The 20,425-nt window shown below is 39.6% G+C and overlaps 1 protein-coding gene across 1 annotated transcript in view; it reads left to right on the forward strand.

The window, feature by feature from the left end:
• The window catches only part of reck (reversion-inducing-cysteine-rich protein with kazal motifs), a 72,444-nt gene that overhangs the window by 36,000 nt on the left and 16,019 nt on the right, over positions 1-20,425 (forward strand). Inside the window, exons 11-19 of the mRNA XM_053412990.1 lie at positions 2,687-2,899; positions 3,841-3,977; positions 5,377-5,520; positions 5,616-5,804; positions 12,161-12,283; positions 12,856-13,027; positions 16,398-16,587; positions 17,895-18,105; positions 18,256-18,329. Of these exons, the coding sequence (XP_053268965.1) occupies positions 2,687-2,899; positions 3,841-3,977; positions 5,377-5,520; positions 5,616-5,804; positions 12,161-12,283; positions 12,856-13,027; positions 16,398-16,587; positions 17,895-18,105; positions 18,256-18,329 (1,453 nt within the window). The remainder of the gene's footprint in view (positions 1-2,686; positions 2,900-3,840; positions 3,978-5,376; positions 5,521-5,615; positions 5,805-12,160; positions 12,284-12,855; positions 13,028-16,397; positions 16,588-17,894; positions 18,106-18,255; positions 18,330-20,425) is intronic.

Here is a 20,425-nt window from a genome sequence, read left to right on the forward strand (position 1 = left end):
AGTGTAAGCTAGGGTGTGCAAGACATCACATGAATCATAATAATCATAAATGTACTTAATTGACCAATCCCCATGATTCTGTTACTAGTCCGATATTAGTTTTGGAATGTCTGGTTGTCAATCTAGCTGTCTGGTTTTTAACTATTATTATAGTTATTATTTTAACATGTGTTGTTATGGTAGTTTTAAAGTGGAAAAAGTAAGTGGTACAAAAACAATCATATTTTCACTGAACTTTGACCTGAAGACATTCTGATCATTTCCATTACTAGACAACATCCTGAATTAATGGAAAATGTGTAAATTTTACTAATATATCATTTTATCTGGCCTAGAGGGGAGCAAATGTAAAAAATGTCCCACATTTCCCGGCTCTCCCCTAACAGTTGTATTGTCAATGTATCTCAGCATTTATAACTCAACCATCCCTGCTTTTATCCACGACTTTCCAAATGTCAAGTGAGCTACTTTACTTTGCTGAATTTCAAATCACACTTCAGGTGAGCTCTACCCTTTAGCTGACAATTCAACAATTTCAACTGACATTTCAGCTTCACTGCTCACATTCTAACACTGACTCTGCAGCTTCACTTTACAGTTCAACTGGCCTTCAAACATCCAAATATCACTCATTTGCTTCTTTCACAGAATAACTTACATTCATTTACTTTCAAAACTTCAGTATAAACCAACTTTTCAACTGCAGCTCTTATATGGTTACGGAATTCAGACTTGATTCGGAAATTTCAAATGCTCTCAGCTCAACACACATACAATATTTAACATGCACAAAACACATATATGTTTTCAGTTTGTCTTTAGTTTTCATGAATTTGTTTGTCATTTTAAATTTTTTAACCATACTTTTGAAAGTCTGTGCAAAAGCAACAGGATCAGGAGAAACAAAGAAACACTGCAAAAACAAAAGACAGATTTATATTGAACCCAGAGTGACTGTGGAGTTATCAGGGCCACAGCATGTTTTACACTGTCTACAGATGGGGCCAAAGGCCAACTGGAACGGCTTCAAAGGCTTCGCCGGGAAGTCACAGTAATACACACACATCAAAACAAACTCAAATACACTTCACACATAAACACAGCAGTCAGCTGATTACCTGGTGAGCAAGGCAACTGCGAATGCTCACAGCGTGTTCTAAAATCCCAGGTCAGAATGGCTGGATCTGAGGCGGATTTTTTCAGGAGGTTCAAGAGGGGTTCAACTAGAGCGGACATTTTTAAGACAATTTCCGGGCATAAAGAGAACACTTGAATGAGGTTTACACTTAAATAAAAACAAATCAACTGCAAATGTATATGGACTGACAAACCTACTGTGTAAAAAGTATTGATATTTGTTTGTCATGGAGAAAAATACCTGATTTAGACAATATCTCACCATACTGCACATGCAATGATAATGCTCTTTATATATTTCAATGCTTTGTTCAAAGTGAATTTGAAGCTTTTTACATTCGTGTTGTTTTTCACAAAGAAGAGCATACGACAAATTGTGGTTTTGGATCATGATGGCATGGATCCCATGCTGTGGCATTGTGGGACTTGAGGTTCAGGCAAACAAACTGCGTCAAAGTTTCTCAGAGTTTCCTTTGATGGGCTCCAGAAGATCCTTGTATGGCTTCCTCCTCCCCTGAGGGGTTCAAACGCTATGATGTGTAGCCTTGAGCAGCATGGAATACAAACACTGGCCAGGAGGTTGTTTTTCAGGGTGAAGTGCATGTGGCTAAGACATGTTTGTGTATGTGTGTCTGTCTATTTCTGTGCGGGTGTAAGACAAAGAACAGCTCTTGAACCTTAATATTAGGCACAAATCTATCATGCCGGTCCTGATTAAGAGTTTTGTCTCCGAAATGGTTTGGTGTAGACAAACCTACAAGTAACTCACTCACGTTCTCATTAATTAGATGTTTCATTTGTTGTTTATTGAATTCACATTGAGCCCATCAGTCCCCAATGGGGATAATGAAACATTGCAATGTTCTTTGACAGAGCATTGAAGTTATAGTCTTTCTACATCTCTGTAGCTGTGTTCTAATGGGCTGCCTCTATGAAAGGAACTCATAAAGTGGTGCCCTCATCTGTATTTCTCCACAATTTTGCATTTAGACACTATCAGTAGTCCCACACGCACACACACACACACACACACACACACACACACACACACACACACACACACACACACACACAGAGAGAGAGAGAGAGTCGCAAGAAGATAAACAAAGCAGCCACTCATAAGGAGCAAATTGAATGATGGAACCACACCCAGCACTTCTGCTTGGAACCTTCTCTCTGTAAACCACCAATTAGCTGACTCACTTGAGACCAAACCCACCAATCAGACATGAAAGACACTTCCTGGTGCAGTGGAAGAGGAAAACAACCCTCACATTATCCAGAGGGACTTGAGCTCTCTCTGCAGGGCTACAAGGCTACAGCTGACAGCCTTCTTTATTCTGACAAAAGCCAGTTGCACACCTCTCCATAATCCCTATCTTGTTTATTTTGTATTTTTTACTTTAACTTGATTGATCGTTTTTTTTTTTTCTCAGAATGGAAACCACGTTTTCGCTTTGACACCGAGCCCAACAGGATTCTACTTAACAAATGTTAATTTCACCTCTTCAGTTCTTTTAAACATAACTCTCTGTGTCTCTGTCCGCAGGCCGACAGAGCTGTTCCGTAGCTGTAATGTCCAGTCAGACCAGGGAGCCATGAACGACATCAAGCTGTGGTCCAATGGAACAATCAAGATGCCGTTCATGAACATCCCCGTGCTGGACATCAGGAAGTGTCTCCCGGACATGTGGAAGGCCGTAGCCTGTTCCCTGCAGATCAAACCCTGCCACAGCAAGTTCAGAGGGAGTATCATATGCAAGTAGGTCTACTCCCATTCAACATGCATTCTACACTTAACTTAAATGGATGTAGACTGTAAAAGGCCTGTATTTATATGGAGCCTTACTAGTCTCATCAACCACTCAACGTTCTTTACAATACAAGCCACATTCCCCAATTAAATCACACATTCATACAGCACCACTGTGCTGTTCAGTTTCTTGCCCAAAGACATTGATCGGGGCTCGAACCAGCGACCCTCTGGTTAATCTGCCAGCCGCTCATTATTGTTCATATAACAAAAACTCTCAAGTGGCCACAATTCTAAAATAATAATAAATTCGAAGGAATTATTGAAATAGTGAATCGGGCTGCTTACATTTTGAAATGTGTTTTTAATTTGAATGGACTTGCTCTGGTGATATAACTCCTATTACTTGTCCTCTCTGTCTCAGCTGTGCTTTATTTTTGTCTTTATTTCTCATGTTTACTTAGTTACAGGTTAAATACAACCTTTGCTCTGTCATTATTTTCTTCATCACGTCACTGCACAGTATAAAGTCATGTAAACAATAGATAAGAGCATGAATTTATCTGTCTTTCATTTACCCTACTTTCAGGACCTGCTCTGTCGTGCCTGGAGTGTGTTTGTGTGTGTGTGTTTGTGTGCGTGTGTGCATATGTGTGTGTGGGTGTGAGTTTGCTTTAGCCCTTAGGCTACGGCGTATATATGTCTTGTTCAGTCATTTGTCAGACACAGCCTTCCTCTCAGGTTGTAATCTTCCACTTGTCTTGAATCACATTACACCATCACACATCCAGCCACGGTGCGTGTGTGTTAGGAGAGCCTCTTTTGTTTGCACCCAGTCTACCTTACAAACCCTAACTTATCATAAAAGGACACGTTATGTTAATCACTGTTATACTGTACGTCCAGGTTCACTCTGTTCTTATGTTCTGTTCACTTTGATCTGTCCTCAGGTCAGACTGTGTGGACATCCTGACCCAGTGTGGGGACAGGAAACGTTTCAATGAAGGACAAACACCAGAGAGGATCTGCGAACTGCTGTCACCCATTGACGACCCTGAACGCTGCATCCCGCTACACAGATACCTCAGTGAGTCCCCAAAGTGCAAGACATGTTTTTCAGACCTGCAATGTCTGTGAGTCTCACAGTGTAAAGCAGCAATATTTATTTCCCTGTAGAAGGACGCAGTTATAGATGGAAATACCATGCAAGGGTGTAACTAGGAAAAACTAGGCATTAAAACATTTCTATTTGCGCTTCTTTATCCATTCTACTCTTAGTCCTTGGCTCATGCTCATTCAGCCTGATCTGTAAGTAAACTGATATGCGGCCACTAGAGGGCAGTGGAACACAGAAGCTGAGAAGCTGAAAGACACAACACCTTATCTTACAAAAGCTGTTTGGGTTTTATATTACAAAAAAATTACAATTTGTGCATTCAGCAGACACATGATAAAACATTATCATATCCTTTTATTGTGATTCTGGCAACCTGACAGGGATCGTTTCACCACCAACATGTGATGTGCCATCATTAGGTTAAAATATAAAGTTCAATCGTGAAATATCTGAACTAGCATCTAAACCCTCACAGGATTGCATTTACAATTTGATTCTGACATTCATGGTCTCCTTAGGTTGAATTGTGTCACCTGTAAAATCAATAATAATAAAGCAGCAACTATTAACATTTCCATCTGCCTCAAAATCAGAATGTTAAACAAGAACATAATCAAAAGGAAACCATTCTGATTTAATCAGTATGTTCACAATCCTAATTCAGGATGTTAGCATGCTGAAATTCAGAAATAAACACATTACTTAGCTCAAAGCACCACTGTATCCACACAGGGCTGCCAGTACAGCTATAGTCTATATCCTCTATACAACTCTCAGTGTTCGAGATGTCAATTTATCTCAAGTCACTGGTATTAACATCAAATTTGAATATCAAATATTTTTGTATTTGGTAGGTCAAGTGTTAAGTCATCAGACTCATGACTCGACTCTGATGTGAGTCCACACCTCTGCTAAAGAGCTCAGGGGCCAATTAGTTAGTTTTATCATGTTATATTAAATAACAATAGAAACTATTGCATTCTATATTACATTACTTTCCTGCTAGTTTGGTTGTTGATTTCAATTCAATAGAATGTATTTGTATAGTGCCAGAGCATTCGTCCACTCGCTATACCTGTAGCTTTATTTTGAGGGTCGCTGGGGGACTGAAGCCAATCCCAGCTGAGATGGGGCGAGAGGCGGGGTTACACCCTGGACAGGGCAGACATACAATCATCAACAATCGTTTACTCTCACATTCACACCTATGGTTAGATAAGAGTCTACAATTACCCTTATATCTAATTCACATTCATTGTTATGAGGCGCTCAAGGCACCTTGTATATTAAGATTGATTAATACAAAATATAAAAATTCAAATATCCATTTTCCCTTTCCGAACCCCTACCAAACTAACACTTTCTCCAGCCCCCAGTTCCCTTGGTGACAGCATTGTTGAGGAGGTTGTCCATCCATGCAACCCCAACCCCTGTCCCAGCAACCACTTGTGCCAGGTCAACAGGAAGGGTTGCCTTGATGAACTCAACTGTCAGCCATACCTCTGTGTACCAGGTAGTGACAAACATTGCTAAAGATCAGCAACTTAACTGCATAAAACTGTGCAATGCAGTAATTTTGTTTGTGTGTACGTGTGTGTGTGTTCTCAGGCTGTAAACTCGGAGAAGCCTCTGAGTTTCTTGTGCCGCTGGATTCTCGTATCCAGGTGCCGACTCGCGCTGGTCCTGCTGGGTGCTACGAAGTGTGCAGCTGCGGTCCCAGTGGGCGTCTGGAGAACTGTGTGGAGACGCCCTGTGTGGATCTTAACAAGCCCTGCATCGTAGGAGGACAGAGGAAGAGTAAGACCTCCTTCAAGTCCCTCTTTGTCCTAAATGATTCCACAAACTCTCTAGAAGTCAAAAGTCTTTGAAAAGTCTAAAAATACCATAGCAGATTTTGAAATGTTTATTAAGACTGGTGAGATACAAAAGTTCAAATGTGAAGAACTTCTCTTATTAACTTTTATTAACTAAATCTGCTTGCTGGGTGTCATTGAGATAGTTTCGATGAAGGAAAGGCCACTGTTGGTGAATTGACATCCCTCAAGGACTCTTATTTTATTACTCAGGAAATAATTTGATGTAAGTCATTAGACTCATCACTTCCTGTTGAGAGGGGAATGAAATTTGGACAAGTATAATTAATCTTTGTCAACTAAATTCGAGCAGTGGGGCACTCTTCTCATCACGGCATGTGGTTTCAGTAGAGGACAGGAGATTGAAGTGGATGGTTAATTATAAAGAAGTGTAACTTCGATACCAGAGACCCTTTCATGTCAGCCATCTGTGCTAGGTGGCCTGGCTGTCAGTTGGGAGGTTTGGGGACCCCTCAGTTTCTGGACAGCTTTTAGAATGTGCTTTATTTTCTTTGTTTCCCTCCCTGTGTGCTCTCTACTGGTGTTTTCCAAACTAAAACGTTACCTCATTCTTAGACTTTATCAACAAATTTCCCTTCCAAATTGCTTTTGTTTTACACAAACGACCCACACACTCTGTAGGTTTACGATTTTAACTCAACCTTTTTAGGTTCATGAAGCTCTATACCAAGCTTGAGCATCAGCTGCTGTTGCTAGGGCAACAACGGAGCCGATCAGAGGCATCAATTGGAGCTTGTGGAAAATTCACACTTTGATGTTTGCAGCTGGGAACAAAAGATGAATGCTAAATTCATCCAAAATTCAAGTATCGCAAACTGAATTCCTTTAGTCGCTTTATTGCACATCACAGACTTTAAATCAATACTATGTTAGTTATACTGAGAAACTCTTCCCTCTGCAGCCACATGCTGTGATGAATCCTATTGGGCTCGGTGTCAAAGCGAAAACGTGATTTCCATTCTGAGAAAAAAACTAACCGATCAATCTTTTGACTAGAGTACTGGCTGTGCGTCCCACCAATCTAACCAAAACACAAGAGAATGGTGGATATTACCCATGACCCCCTGCTTCTTGAACCAGAAAAGGTGTCGCTGTAGCAGTTATGTAAAACTCTGTTTGGATTTTTTCATATTTAAAGTGTTTCCTGGCTGAAAGTTTGGAGATCAATGCAGGTTTTTCATCACTTCTACAGCTTTTTAACTGATCTATAATTCAGCATTACTCTTGAACTTGATATTGTACCCACTCACCAAAGTTACACAATGCAAGAGGGTGACGAGTGGGAATGAATGCTGCACAATTTCCCCTACTCCACTTCAGTGTACCATCGAACACATTTTAAATCTGCTTTTTAAAGTGAAATAATGACATAGGGTTGCTTTAAACTCAGTGATTCGATAATTCAATAATGGCGCAGCCCAGTTTAATAAATCACCACTGCAAAATAAGTTGCCATTCATACAAATGTATTGATGGATGGCTGTTGCAACCCAAACCAGGTTTCTTTAATCTGCTTAATTATAGCTCACATCTTTGGTTTAGTTCCCCCAGACTGTATTTGGTTGTTAATGTCTAAATGTCATGGCTTGTCGTAAAGGTTACTTCCTGAAAAATGCAGCTAAGCAATCTACCCATCCACAGTGCCACAAATAGCATAGCATCATAAACTCTATATCGTAGTCTGCAGTTATCTGTAATCCAGTTTCAATCTGAGACCTGGCTAGCCTCAAAGAAACAGTATTGTCAGAAGCCAGGAGTCTTATCAGTCATCAGACTCCTGTTCCAAACCAATGACATGAGACACCACAGAAATTCATTTACAGATGATTCTGGTGGAGATTAATGAGTTGTGGTTCTTGCCAAATGAGGCACTGAAGATCAAACTGTCCTCTGAGGTGGTGACTGAGGTGGAGTGGTATTATCTGTGCCACAGACCGTGTCAGTGACGTCTGTCAGCTGCACCTGGATCAGAGCAGAAATATCTCAAAGGATTTCACAGACTTTACATCTATGCAATCCCATTTTTGTGAAACAGAAAAATAACTTCTTAGAGGCAGCTGCACAGATGAGACCTCTGATCACTTAGCGTTTATATATTACCCAATTCAACTCGATCAATATTTATACATTTAATTTAAGTTGGTTTGCATAACCTTTCAGGATTATACTCCATATTATTATAATTTTAGTTGGAAGTTGAAAAGGTAGAGAGCCTCATTTTAGCAGTAGATTGGACATGTTTATCACACTTCAGCTCTCTTATAAAACGTGTTTGAGGCCGAATGAAGCAGGTTTACAGACTGTTGAGTAAAATCCTCCCCCCTGTTGGAATTAAAACAACATATCGACAAACTTTGGTCACAGAAAAACCTTTAACATATTATGATGGGGAGGAACAACTGTTCAGTCATTCCAGAAATGTATTGTGGACATTCATCTTGTTTTAGAGGGGCTCCCATGCCCTTACAAATGGGAAACAGAACAGCACAAGGATAGAAACAGAACACAACATGCAGTTACAGAACATACAATAAAGAAGAGAACAAAATAAGGAGAGAAAGAACAAAATGAATAAATAAAGAATAAAGGAAGTGAAACTAATCCTGAAAATCCTTGAGCAGGGACTTTACTAAAAATATGAGCAATTTGTTGTAAGATAACAAAGATGATATTTTCAATTAATTCTCTGGAATACAATGCATCCATTTGTTGTCCAGTTATTGATCAAGCTTGCTAGCATACTTCACTGTCAGCCACCAAGTTTGACTGATGAGCTACTGTGGCTGTCTAGTGCTAGCATGTTAGCTCGTCTGCCACTGTAGCTCTGTTAGCAACAATGTCACTAAGCTCCAGGAACATTTTGCAAGGACAAAACTTGGTAAACTAAAACCTGGAAGATGTATTTTAGGTAGTTATTATGGTATTCACACGCGCAGAGGTCATTCCATTTATATGGAATGGATGTTATAGATAGGAAAGATTCTTATTCATTATCCGACAACAGCTTATTTTTTTTGTACAGAGTTGTTCCTGTGAGGGTTTAAAATATGCATCGAGAAACGTCATTCATCCATATTTAAGTGCCTACTTGGCTCTTCTGTATTGTTTAGATTCCAGTCAGAGCTCTTAGAAAAATATGACTTTCCTTCTCATAGCTGCAACCTGGACGTTGACGCCCAGGCTTTTTTCACAGACCAGTTAACTTCAATATAAATAAGTGAGAACAGAAGGTGCAAGGACTCAAAATGCTGTAGAAGGAGTTAGACAGCGACTGAATCCGAGGCATTCCTGTGTGAAAAGACATCACTTTGTGAATATATAACAGTTTTGCTTTCACGGGGTAAAGGAACAGACGGTTCTTGCTGCTCTCTGCATGTGAGCTTGTTCCGCCTAGATTATTAGTGATTTTTGCCACGTTTTCATTATCACAGTGAAAGGGTGGTCCTTCTAAATGTGGAATATGTCATGTGTATATGTTTGTATGTGTCATTGTGTTTATTCTTTATAGATTATATACATGATATAACATTTTCCAGCAATATTCAAAGGTTGATACATTTGAAATTGTAAAGGTGCATATCCAGATAGTAAAAACCTTGTGAGAGAAACTCACTATGATAGTGACGACGATGTCAACTCCTCTGATCATACTAATTTTAAGGTGTCAACCTCTATATGTAGATAATTTATGTTATGATTTGAATCTATACAAATAAAATTGGATTGAAAGTGAATTGAGAGACCCCGTCTGGCAGAAAATATCATGGTCCAAGTGAGAGCCTCCGGATTATCTGCAGACCTTTCTCCGCTGGGCCCCCCAGTGTAACGTCAGCATGGAAGTCAAGAAAATCCAATGTGAGAACACAGCGGGGAGTTCTCCCCACCTGGATTCACTGCGAGAGAGTGTGTGTGTGTGGGGGGGGGGGGGCTTCTAACATGCGACAGACGCATAAATGAAAAGAAAACAAATATCTACCGACAATGACGAAGATGTCCAGAGAGTTTGTGTCGATAAGAGCAGAGGCTGGTGTCTGTTTGATCTTGAAGAAAATCCATTGATCTCTGCAGCGGAATTAATACGTTACTCCCTTCCTCTGTCTAATGCACCTGGCTGCACCACCTCATGCTGAATAATGCGGATGATTGGTTGCTGTTGTGACAGCGTATTCACAGAGAATCTCCTGCTGCGTGGTTCATGTGTGAAAGGCAAAGCTCTGGATTTTATGTGGAATGGAAGATCAGGTGAAACCATCAACCCTCAGTTTAGGGAATTATCTGCTCGACCTCCTGAGCCACAGGCAAGGCAAATAGAAATAAGGATAAACCATACAATGCATATGATAAAATAAATAGGACTTGCCATTTCCAAGAGCATTCACAAAAATAAAAAAATTAAGATTTAAAAGAAGCTTGAGTCTAAGTTCAGTAGCGTTCCATCTGAGAGGTATTTAAAATCAAGACATTGCTAAAATCGATAAGAAATCTAAGAAAAAGCCAGTATAGGGAGGCAAATACACAAGTGTTGTGGTCTTGCCTCTTTGCAGAGCAGCATGGAGCGTCTTCCTTCAGCTGGAGAAGCCCTGGCCGACAGCTATTAAAATAATCAACGGGTGAATAGATAAAAGCATGTGCAGCTGTATTGTAAAGCAGCATTATATAAATGGTCGCATCTCAGATCTAAATGGATGGTGCTGTGTATGCACACTGACCTACCTTTCCACAAGGTTCATTTTTCTGTGTGTCATTTTAAAGGCCTTTAAATTGTGGGTTTTAAAACGGTTAGTGGAGAGGTTTAGTGCAGCCTGCATGTAGCCTTAAAGGGGAAAAGGGAGATTTCAACCCTTACACTGAGTTGAGGGAAACTGTTTTTTTTTTTTTTTTTTTTTTAATTTTAATCAGTTCTCTTCCCACTTACTTAAGTTTGATGTGCATCACCGGCTGAATTATATAATGCCCATGAATAAGAAAACAAATATGAGCACTCCTTGATTGATAATTATTCAGAAAGAACATTCCAAGTGTGAAGTGCAGACAGCATGAGAGAACACAGCCCTTATTTACATTCTATGAGCTGAATGCATTTATTAGTTTCCCTCTTCAATGGCAGCAGGATGTTTATACTATAACAGAATGTCAGGTTTCATTTGATGCAGGCAAACTCAAACTGTGGAGCAAAGTAAATGAGATTTTTTTTTTTAAAGTAAACTTTGTCTGGAGTGTGGCTGTTTCTCTGGGTGCAAGTTTCCCTAAGGCCTATCAAGAGTTTTAAGATCTGTAAAGATAAGATATATGAATTTTTAATAAATAGAAGAGCAGCCAGCAGGATATTAATGGTAGTGATAAATCACTGCTTTCCTGTAGAAATGTGTAGATTAATGATGATCCTTGACACCAATATCAAGCGATAAGTCAAAAACCCACTCCATCACTCAGTAGGAGATGAATCACGTTACCTGAACGCTGTCAAAGTCCATCACTCGTCTGCAGCTGCTCACCTCCATGAATGATGCAGCTCTTTTTAGACTCATCACTAATATGCGGGTGTCGGGTGTGTTTCAACAATGGGATGCTAATGTGCACCTGAGCAATTGTGACATATGATAATGGTAACAACAACAAGAATAATAATGGAAGCGTATTGCTGTCACACCAGATCAAAACAAAAACAAAACATCAGTATCTCGCAAAATGTTTCAAGTTATAACGTGAACATTTATAATGAGAAAAGCTTATCGATATAATGTGAAAAGTGTACACTTTATAATGTGAAGAGTTCTATACAGCCCCATACATTTTAAAATCCTCCCTAGTGTATGCATACTTATCACAGTGTTATCCAGCATGCTCAATAACTACACCATCTCACCATGTCTCAACCAAAGCATACAGTGGAGCTCAATCAAATCATATAAATATGACAATCTCCCTTATTTCCTCTGCTTGCAGCACATTTAATTATTTTAGATTTGAACATTAAACTTATTTCATGTAATAACATTCAAAGTTTTTTGTTATTGCAATACTTTTCATGTCATTTTTTTGGTGTGTATTAATGTTCGTTGAAATGAATACTACTGACAAAACTAAGAAATAAGTCAATAAAACATTCTCAAATGATAACAGAATTCAAACTAATACCTTGCTAGCTGCGGTGGTTGCTACCTGCTCTAACTAAACATGAGTTGTACATGTTAACACCACACAGTAAATGCCTCTGTCACATCTTGATATTTTATGAATTTAAACAATGACATGTTGTCCTGTTTGTGTCACCACCAGGCCATGGGACATCCTTCAGGATTGACTGTCACACTTGCTCCTGCTTCGCTGGTAACACCATCTGCTCCACCAGAGAATGTCTCCGTCTCGACAATTCAGCCGAGGACCGACGACACTTTACTGGTTCGTCAGTGTAATGGCTTAAATATACTGTATGTTGTTGTCATTTCAGCTAATTAGTCCACCAGTTGAAGGATCTAGAAAATGGAAAGTTGCTTTATAAAATCATTGTCTTTGTTGCACACAGTTGGTGTGGGAGAGGCGACAGTTTTTTTTGTTCATGCACACAGTAGTAAATCAAGGGCTGTGATTTGGTAACCCAAACTACTCACTCAACTTCTGAACTAACACTTTACTTTATTCATCTGGACAGGAATTGTCTTTCAAGCGCTTAGTGCAGATCAATGAACAAGGGCTTTGAATTACACATTAATAACATGTATGATCTTTAATCGTCAATCTCTCTTTAACACTATTGTTAAGCTTTTATTAATTGATTGGTTTTCTCCTAGTTGTTTTTCAAATGGTTACGTTTTTTTGTCTTAGTTCCGTCATTTACAGAAGAACCTATACAGGTTCCTCTGTGAAAACTATGGGATCACATGATTAATATGCGTCCCAGTCATCCTGTCCACTCATTTCATTTTAGGTGATGGAATTAATTAATAATTGTTATCTCCCCCTCTCTCCCCCAGGTCTGCCCTGTAGTTGTCCGGACCGCTTCATCCCAGTGTGTGCCTCTAACGGGCGGACCTACCCCTCTGCCTGTGTGGCTCGCTGTATGGGATTCAAGGACCATCAGTTTGTCTTTGGCCAGTGCCACCTGAGCAACCCCTGTGCCGACAAACCATGCCAGAGAAATCAGAGGTGGGTTCAGCTGCACATTTCCCCCTCCTTTCTCTTCTCTTTCTCCCCCTCCATCTCTTATTCTGCAACTATGATTGACAGCGTGTTGCCTTGTCCAGTCTCTGTGGCAACAATACCTTTATCATTGTTTTTTAACCGTTGCATTCCTGAATCATCCTCTACCCTGGACTCCACCCATTAGTTCTGACCCCTCACCAGTGATCTTAGTATTGTTTTTATAGGTTATTCCAACCTGACAGGAAACATCGATTACTTCTGTATTTTTTGTTTACAAAGTGCGTTGTTAGTGGCATTGACAAAACCATGGCATTTTAAAGTTTCTTTTAATTCTCTGTTTAGCTCAACTTCAAATAAACCTTTATTAACCCAGATCTTTATTTGTAACATTGCCTTTTAAACACTCAGAAATAATAGTGAAATGCAATGTGTCATGCAGAAGGCTGTGCTCAAGAATAACAACTCAAGGTAAAAATGATAGAAATTATATACAAATTTAAAATAAAGACATGTCAAAAGTTTAAATATGTTTACCCTCTTAAACCTACATCTTATTATTTTAGATATCTCCTTGTTTTCAGATATTCTCCTGTTGTTATCTCGTTAAAATCAATACAATGCACAGACTTGTCATAATCTCAACTCTACTTCTCCAACTTTCTGTTGTCTAACAGAAAAACCTGTTTCAATCACTATTTTAAAGTGAACACCTTGAAACTGAAAAGTCTTTCATCAGCTCAAAGAGCATAATCCATAAGCCACTGGAAGCACATATAGTGCAAAAAGAAAACATATTAAGGTCGGCTAAATTCTGTGTATGTAGCCCTGACTGTGAGCATCACGTCTAGTGTTGTACTGAGCACAACATCTTGACGAGTCATTTTTTGTGATGTTTAAACGCAGCCTCGTAAACTCTGGAGGGAATCAAACAAACACTAAGTTACTTCATGTACTGAAGGGGTGAATCAGAAATGGCTTTTTCCACCAGAACACCTGTGTAGTATTCATTCATAACACCCACACCGGCTCTGCCTTCTGCTTTTTGTCAAGGATCTTGTAGAAAGTTTCAGTTTTAAAGTTAGTTTTTGTTGGTGCAATTTCGCCAATGAAGATCAAGGTAAGGAAAAAAGCACCATGGATGAATTCCACATTGCTGAGAAAACAACTAGACTCCAGGTTCATTATAACAACTGTTAAGAGGAACCTTGCATATCTAACTTGGAACTGAAAAGGTCAACGCACGCCTATACTTCCATTTGTCATTGACAGACAAGTTATACAATTTGCACTACCTGTAAATATGATTTTTATTGTCAGAAATATTTGTAAATAGGGTTATTGTATATGAAGTTATTTGCTGATGCTGCCACTATCTTTCTATACTATATTTCTATAAATTGTTATTTACATTAATATATATACAGCCATCTTGGAAAGAGAAGCATCTTAATTAATTTAATTTTACCTGAGTATGATGATGGTATATATCCTTGAATCTTGAATCTTTGATTTTAAATGTTGGAATCCCTCAGAGTCGGGCTCAGTGGATATTATCCCATGGCATCTTCCCTCCTCTACTGTTAACCAAGTCAGTCTAAGGAAAATATTTAAGTCAACTACTTTTAGATTTTAAGCTCCACACCTCCTTCAGGAATAGCTGACGGCTCCTTTAAGGAAAGGCCCAGCGGGCCACTTCAGGCAATGATACAACAGTTCTTGCCTTCTTACGGCCTGAACAAATGGATTTGAACCTAAAGCAGCCCATGGGGTATATTGTGAATATGGCCCAAGTAGCACAAAACACGTTTTTGTCAATAATGTATTTTATTATGTGCTTGCGTTTACCTTTGTTTCCATTATTATTGTCTTTTAAATGCAATATAAATTGTTTATCTCAATGTCTTAGTTTTAATATCCAATTAATAGTTATCTCTAAATGGCCCTATATAGAGAGGATATGATTCAATATGTAATCAAATTAAAGATATCGGTCATTAATCTACTCAGTGTACTAGATATTATCTAGCTCTCCGATGTTTTACATCATAACATTTTGTTCCTGAGCCCCAGAGCTGCTTTACAAGAAAACATCTGGTTACACGGGGGGTCAACTCGGGCAGCAGAGATTTCCCTGATTCATGTCGGTCTTCAGAACAGACAACATTCATGTGTACCTTTTTATGATCTCATTAAAACGATGTGTCCAGTGGAGATAATGTTCCATGATGTTCCTCTCCCCCTCCCTAAGACACAGAGACATGTAACACCGTCACTTTCTCACTCTCACTCCCTCACTACTCCATCTCTTTATTTCCTGTGTTGATTTGGTCATATTCTATGTCAGGTCTTTTCTCTCTGCTACTAGTTTAACAGAGCTAACCTGAGCTTCACCTGATGCTCAGCTGTTATTGTCTTTGCTACAATTTAGGGGGTGTGCATTCATTTAGAACAGCAAAAAACAACAACACTCATTTTATTTCTGTGCTTAAGTGGATTCTATATCTATATATACGTATGGATATACTAAACGTAAATCCACACAGTGCAACCAATCAGAATCCAGAATTATTAGCATAGTATAGTGTTAAAAACTAGAAGACTATATCTCTGTTTAAGTCTTCTTATTCTCAACGTTTACACACACAAACACTCCCGCAACACACACACACACACACACAAACACACAAACACTCCCGCAACACACACAGACACATACACATTCTCACACTGGCAGGTTTAGTTCCTTCACTTGCCATGATGACGTCTTTTATCCTTCAGCACAAACTTCCATAAACTCTCTTTGTTCAGAGCCTGAACACGCACTGATTGGAGGTATCTCCACACACACACACTCACACTCACAGTCACATATATTCACAAACACACACACACATACACCTTTGTTGAAAGGGTAAACTGCAGTAAAAGTCAACAAGCCAATTCCCATTTGCTGAACACCTGATTGGTGCCCAGCCTTGGAGACTTGTTGCTATGGTGATATAGCAGATTCGTGATCTTTTTTCTCCTGTTACTTTGCTCTTTTGTTTCTGCTTTTCTTAACCAAAATATACTGCTGAATATGTAATGTTTTCCTCCTTCACTGTGTTTGTGTAATGATAAATCAATATATAACGCTGTATTTTTGCAGCCCATGACAAATCACAATATGCCTCATAAGGCTTAACATCTTGCAACATTCTCTGCCCTTAACCCTCAAGAGTGAGGTAGACTACCAAAAAAACCTCGTAGCAGGGGGAAAAACACAGGTGTGTGTCAACATGTGTGTGTAATGTTTGTAGTCTGAATTTCTCAGCTGGTCAACTCAAATGTGGAAAGATGAATGAATAAATATAAATTCTTTCTGTATTTCCAGGTGCCTCCCAAAGTTCCGTGTGTGTCTGAGTGATTCATCAAACTGCCCACAGTTTGAGTGTGTTGGCCGGCCGGCGGCATGTGATAAGAACAATGTGGAACCCGCCTGTGATACTGACGGCCTGGTCCACCCAAGTCTGTGCCATCTGCAGCAGGCTGGGAAAGCTCTGGCTTACATGGGTCACTGCCAGGTAGGTTACACCGGAGAGCAGGAGACAGTGAGGCTCAGGGATTGTTGTGTAGAGTAAATTGCTCAACAGTGTTTAGTGTTTACCTGCTCTTGCTGTTTCTAAAATGTATCTCTCTGACTGGGAGCTTAACAATGTGCAGCCCTCACTGTTGTCGAAGCTTATTTGCACTCAACAGAGTGCAGTCCTCCATCGAAAGGTAATAATCCTCTCAGTTAGCTGTCACCTTCAGAGTCAACACAATATGGGGTAAAGGTTAGAGCGGTCACAGGGAGACAGAAAAAGTATTAGCCTGCTGGTGCCACTAAAAGGAAAGTTCTAAATCAAATTTGTGGATTTTTTTCAGTGTTTAGTGCCGATTTGCAGAGATGGTGGTTATTTTTTATTTTGTTTTTGGCGCTTTTGTTCTGGTTGGTGCACGGAACACAGTATAAGTAGCATAGACCCACTGGATTTTTGCCACCTAACATTTTTATTTAATTGAAAGAGGCAACGTGTCAACCCATCATCCCATTTCTTGATAAAGTTGTGTTAGAAACATTTTTTACTTTTATACAGAGTTGGCAAAAGTACTCACATTCTTTACTTAAGTAGAATTACAGATACTTGTGTATAAAAGTACTGATTTAACTCCTTCACTCAAGTAAAAGTAAAACATCTCCAAAGCTCTGAAATGTTTTAAAGTACTAAAGTAAACTAAAATTAAATTTTTTACTTCAATGATACACGATGCCCCTTATGATAACTCGGCAAAACGAAAAAAGTTCTGAGCACACAAAATAGGATAGTTTTCCTGCTTTGTCAACAACCCTCACAGTGTTGGTACAGAGAAAAGAAAATCAATGGACAAAGTCTTGTTTTGCTGCAAGACAAATTTCAGACAGGATATTGAAGACCGAACTGAACCGAGATCCTGCATGAGCACCTGGATAATTTTTTACCCGGAATAAATGGATGGGGAATGTGCTCGCGTTGATTAAGTCTCTGCCCTTTGTACACTCCCCCCGTTGCTACTAACGATTGGATGGTTTTAATGAGGTCCTCAGATCAGCCCTGCCGGAGTAGGTCACGGCCCTGGCGGAGCGCCGACAAGACGATCAAACTTGACTATTCTTGCTCCTCAGAAGATGATCCCATTGTAGTCTGCATAAAGGCTCATAGAGACAATAAAAAAACTTATACCAGAAGACAGAAAATAATTATGAAAATGTGGCCTTAAAGAGGACTAAAAGACACGTAATGTGAAGAAAATATAAAGTATGAAATATAATTCACAATGTGTATTTTCGTGCATATGTGTGTGTTTGCAGGATGCCTGCAGGAAGCGACAGGAAGTTTGCGGCCATAACGGCGAGACCTACAACACAGTGTGTGATGCCTTCTCTGACCGTGTGGCTGTGGACTACGAGGGCTCCTGCCATGCTGTGGGGGCCGTGTCTGACGGGGCCCCCGAGTCCGCCTGCAGTTTGATTCCCTGTCCACCTCTGTCGACTCCAGGCTGCCACCCTATCACACCACCTGGTGAGTAGAGCAAAACCTTAGATAGAAAGGTTGCAGGGTTAGTGGATGAACCGTCCTCACACAGGTTTAAGCTGTAGCATGAATATGAAACACGGCATGACTTATTCTTAAGACTTTGCAATGAAAACCCCTGACCACTGACCTTTTCAGGAGCTTGTTGTCCAATCTGTGCCAGTATGCTGCAGATCCTGTGGAACAAAGATCAGATGAACACTTTCTCTAAGGTAAGGATTTATCTGACTGTCTAGTAGTAACGTATTCATGAATCCTCCATGACACTAGGTACATTTACTCAGTTTAAATATATGTTGTGGGTTAGTAGTTAATTTCAGATGCAGAAAACATGATGTGTTTATTATGACACAAGGCCCAGACCCGATTGAATCTGAGTGTCCCTGTGTTTTGGTCTGATCTCCCTATAAAACAACACTCTGGGGTCATAGTTTGAGACCCATGTTGAGATATTTCCCAAAAGAGCAAAGCTAAGAAAAAAGTCCAAAAGATGAGAAAATGCAAACTTACAATTTGGTTCTTTTCTCTCCCATTAATCTTCTCGCAGCTCCTCAGATTTATTATGCAACATTTGGAGGGGCCCGAGCCCTAGGTTGGGAACCACTAGACTAAATAAAAGTTATGCCTCAGTATTAACATTGTTACTATGCCATATATGTGCATTTTACTAGAAAACCAATATTATAACATTTGTAAATTTTTCTGATAATACACACTTTAGATCAAATTTACTTAAAGGGGACATATTATGCCAATTTTACCACAGTTTATATGGTTCCTTGGGGTCTTAATGAAATGTCTGTAACACATTTTGGTCAAAATACCACAAGGATCATTTAAAACAGCACCTTTTTACCCTGTCTAAAACAGCCCTCCTCAGATTGACCTGTTTTGAGTGCCTATGACGTTTATGTCGTATTCCGAGTGCGATGCACTCTAGCGTATCCTTTCTGACATAGAGGAACCACAACAAATCGCGGGAGTTGTTTTTTTCCAGAGTTTTTGGGACGGTAGACATGTCCAATACCCAAATTAACGTGTAGAAGCACTACAGAAGTAGAATTTTCATAATATGTCCCCTTTAAGTAGGATTTTGTATGTTTGGACTTGTTCTGTCAAAAAACTGCTTTCTGTAATTGTCACATTTCAATTCTAAGTATTTTTGCTGGATCTGAGTGTTTTTAACTGAAGGATTTTACATCTTTTTTACATAATCATTTCTTGCCCCCCAAAAAGTGTAAGTATAAACACAGTTCTCTGGTGCTCAGGCTCAAATATTCTGACTTACTTTGTTAAATTATTAAACGTCCAAGTTATAGTCAAATGAACAGAGATGGCCATGCCAGTGAAATGCTGAACAGTGCACAGTAAATTAAAATCTCATTTAACTTGTATGCCAACAAACTAATTGCTATAATTGACCACGTCATAGCAGTGTAGCTCCCTAGGTTTTATCTTAAGACAAACATTATTGACTTAACGTCCTCTCTGTGCCAATCAGAAGTGATTACTTTGTTCCATCTCTAACTGCAGTGTCATCCCCTGAGCCTCCCTGAGCGTGTGCCCAGCCTGCTAAAGGCCGTCAGTGTCTAAACACCAACATGTTTGTAGCTAATAAGTCCCACTGGCATCTCCCTCTGATCAGCTTAATTATACAACAAAGCTTTGGCTGTGAGTCAACTTGGCCGTAATCCTCAGCACAAGAGAATCATAGTAAGAGTCAGCATTAAGCCGTTAAACACCAAACACAAGCAGAGCTGATTTAATCTGCAGCTGCTGAGAGACTAAAGCTGAGCATGCTGAGAGCACCTCTACACTGTGTGCTCAGCAACAGGCTGCTGCTACAGTTTCACATATTTGTAGATGGAGGGTTAGGGCCATTGGCTCATAAAGGGGACCTCTTACCTCCTCCACATCAGAAGCCACATTTACACAGCAGGAAGTTCCTCCCCTACGAAGTCGGAACCTTTGCAGGAATTTCCACAGACCAGGATCTAAATCAAGATCTGGGGAAATCTTTTTGTTCCCGGAAAACGTCCCTGCTCGGGGGGGCATACTTTACAACCGCAAAAGAACCTATAGTGTTGGGCTTGCAGTACTGAAGATGCCTGATTGGTATCGTACTCGTACTAGTCCTTGTCTCTTTTTATGATCAGCAGCAGCATGATTTTAATCTCTCCCATGTTAAAGTGTTGCTTTATTTATATATAGTGTTTCCCACTAATTACCTCAACTTGTCTTAAAAATTTATGATCTGTGTATTCTTTAAGGAACATTGATCTAACAATCATATTTAAGCTCTGCCAGA

Source organism: Pleuronectes platessa, chromosome 20 (genome assembly GCF_947347685.1).
Source record: "Pleuronectes platessa chromosome 20, fPlePla1.1, whole genome shotgun sequence".
NCBI lineage: Eukaryota > Metazoa > Chordata > Actinopteri > Pleuronectiformes > Pleuronectidae > Pleuronectes > Pleuronectes platessa.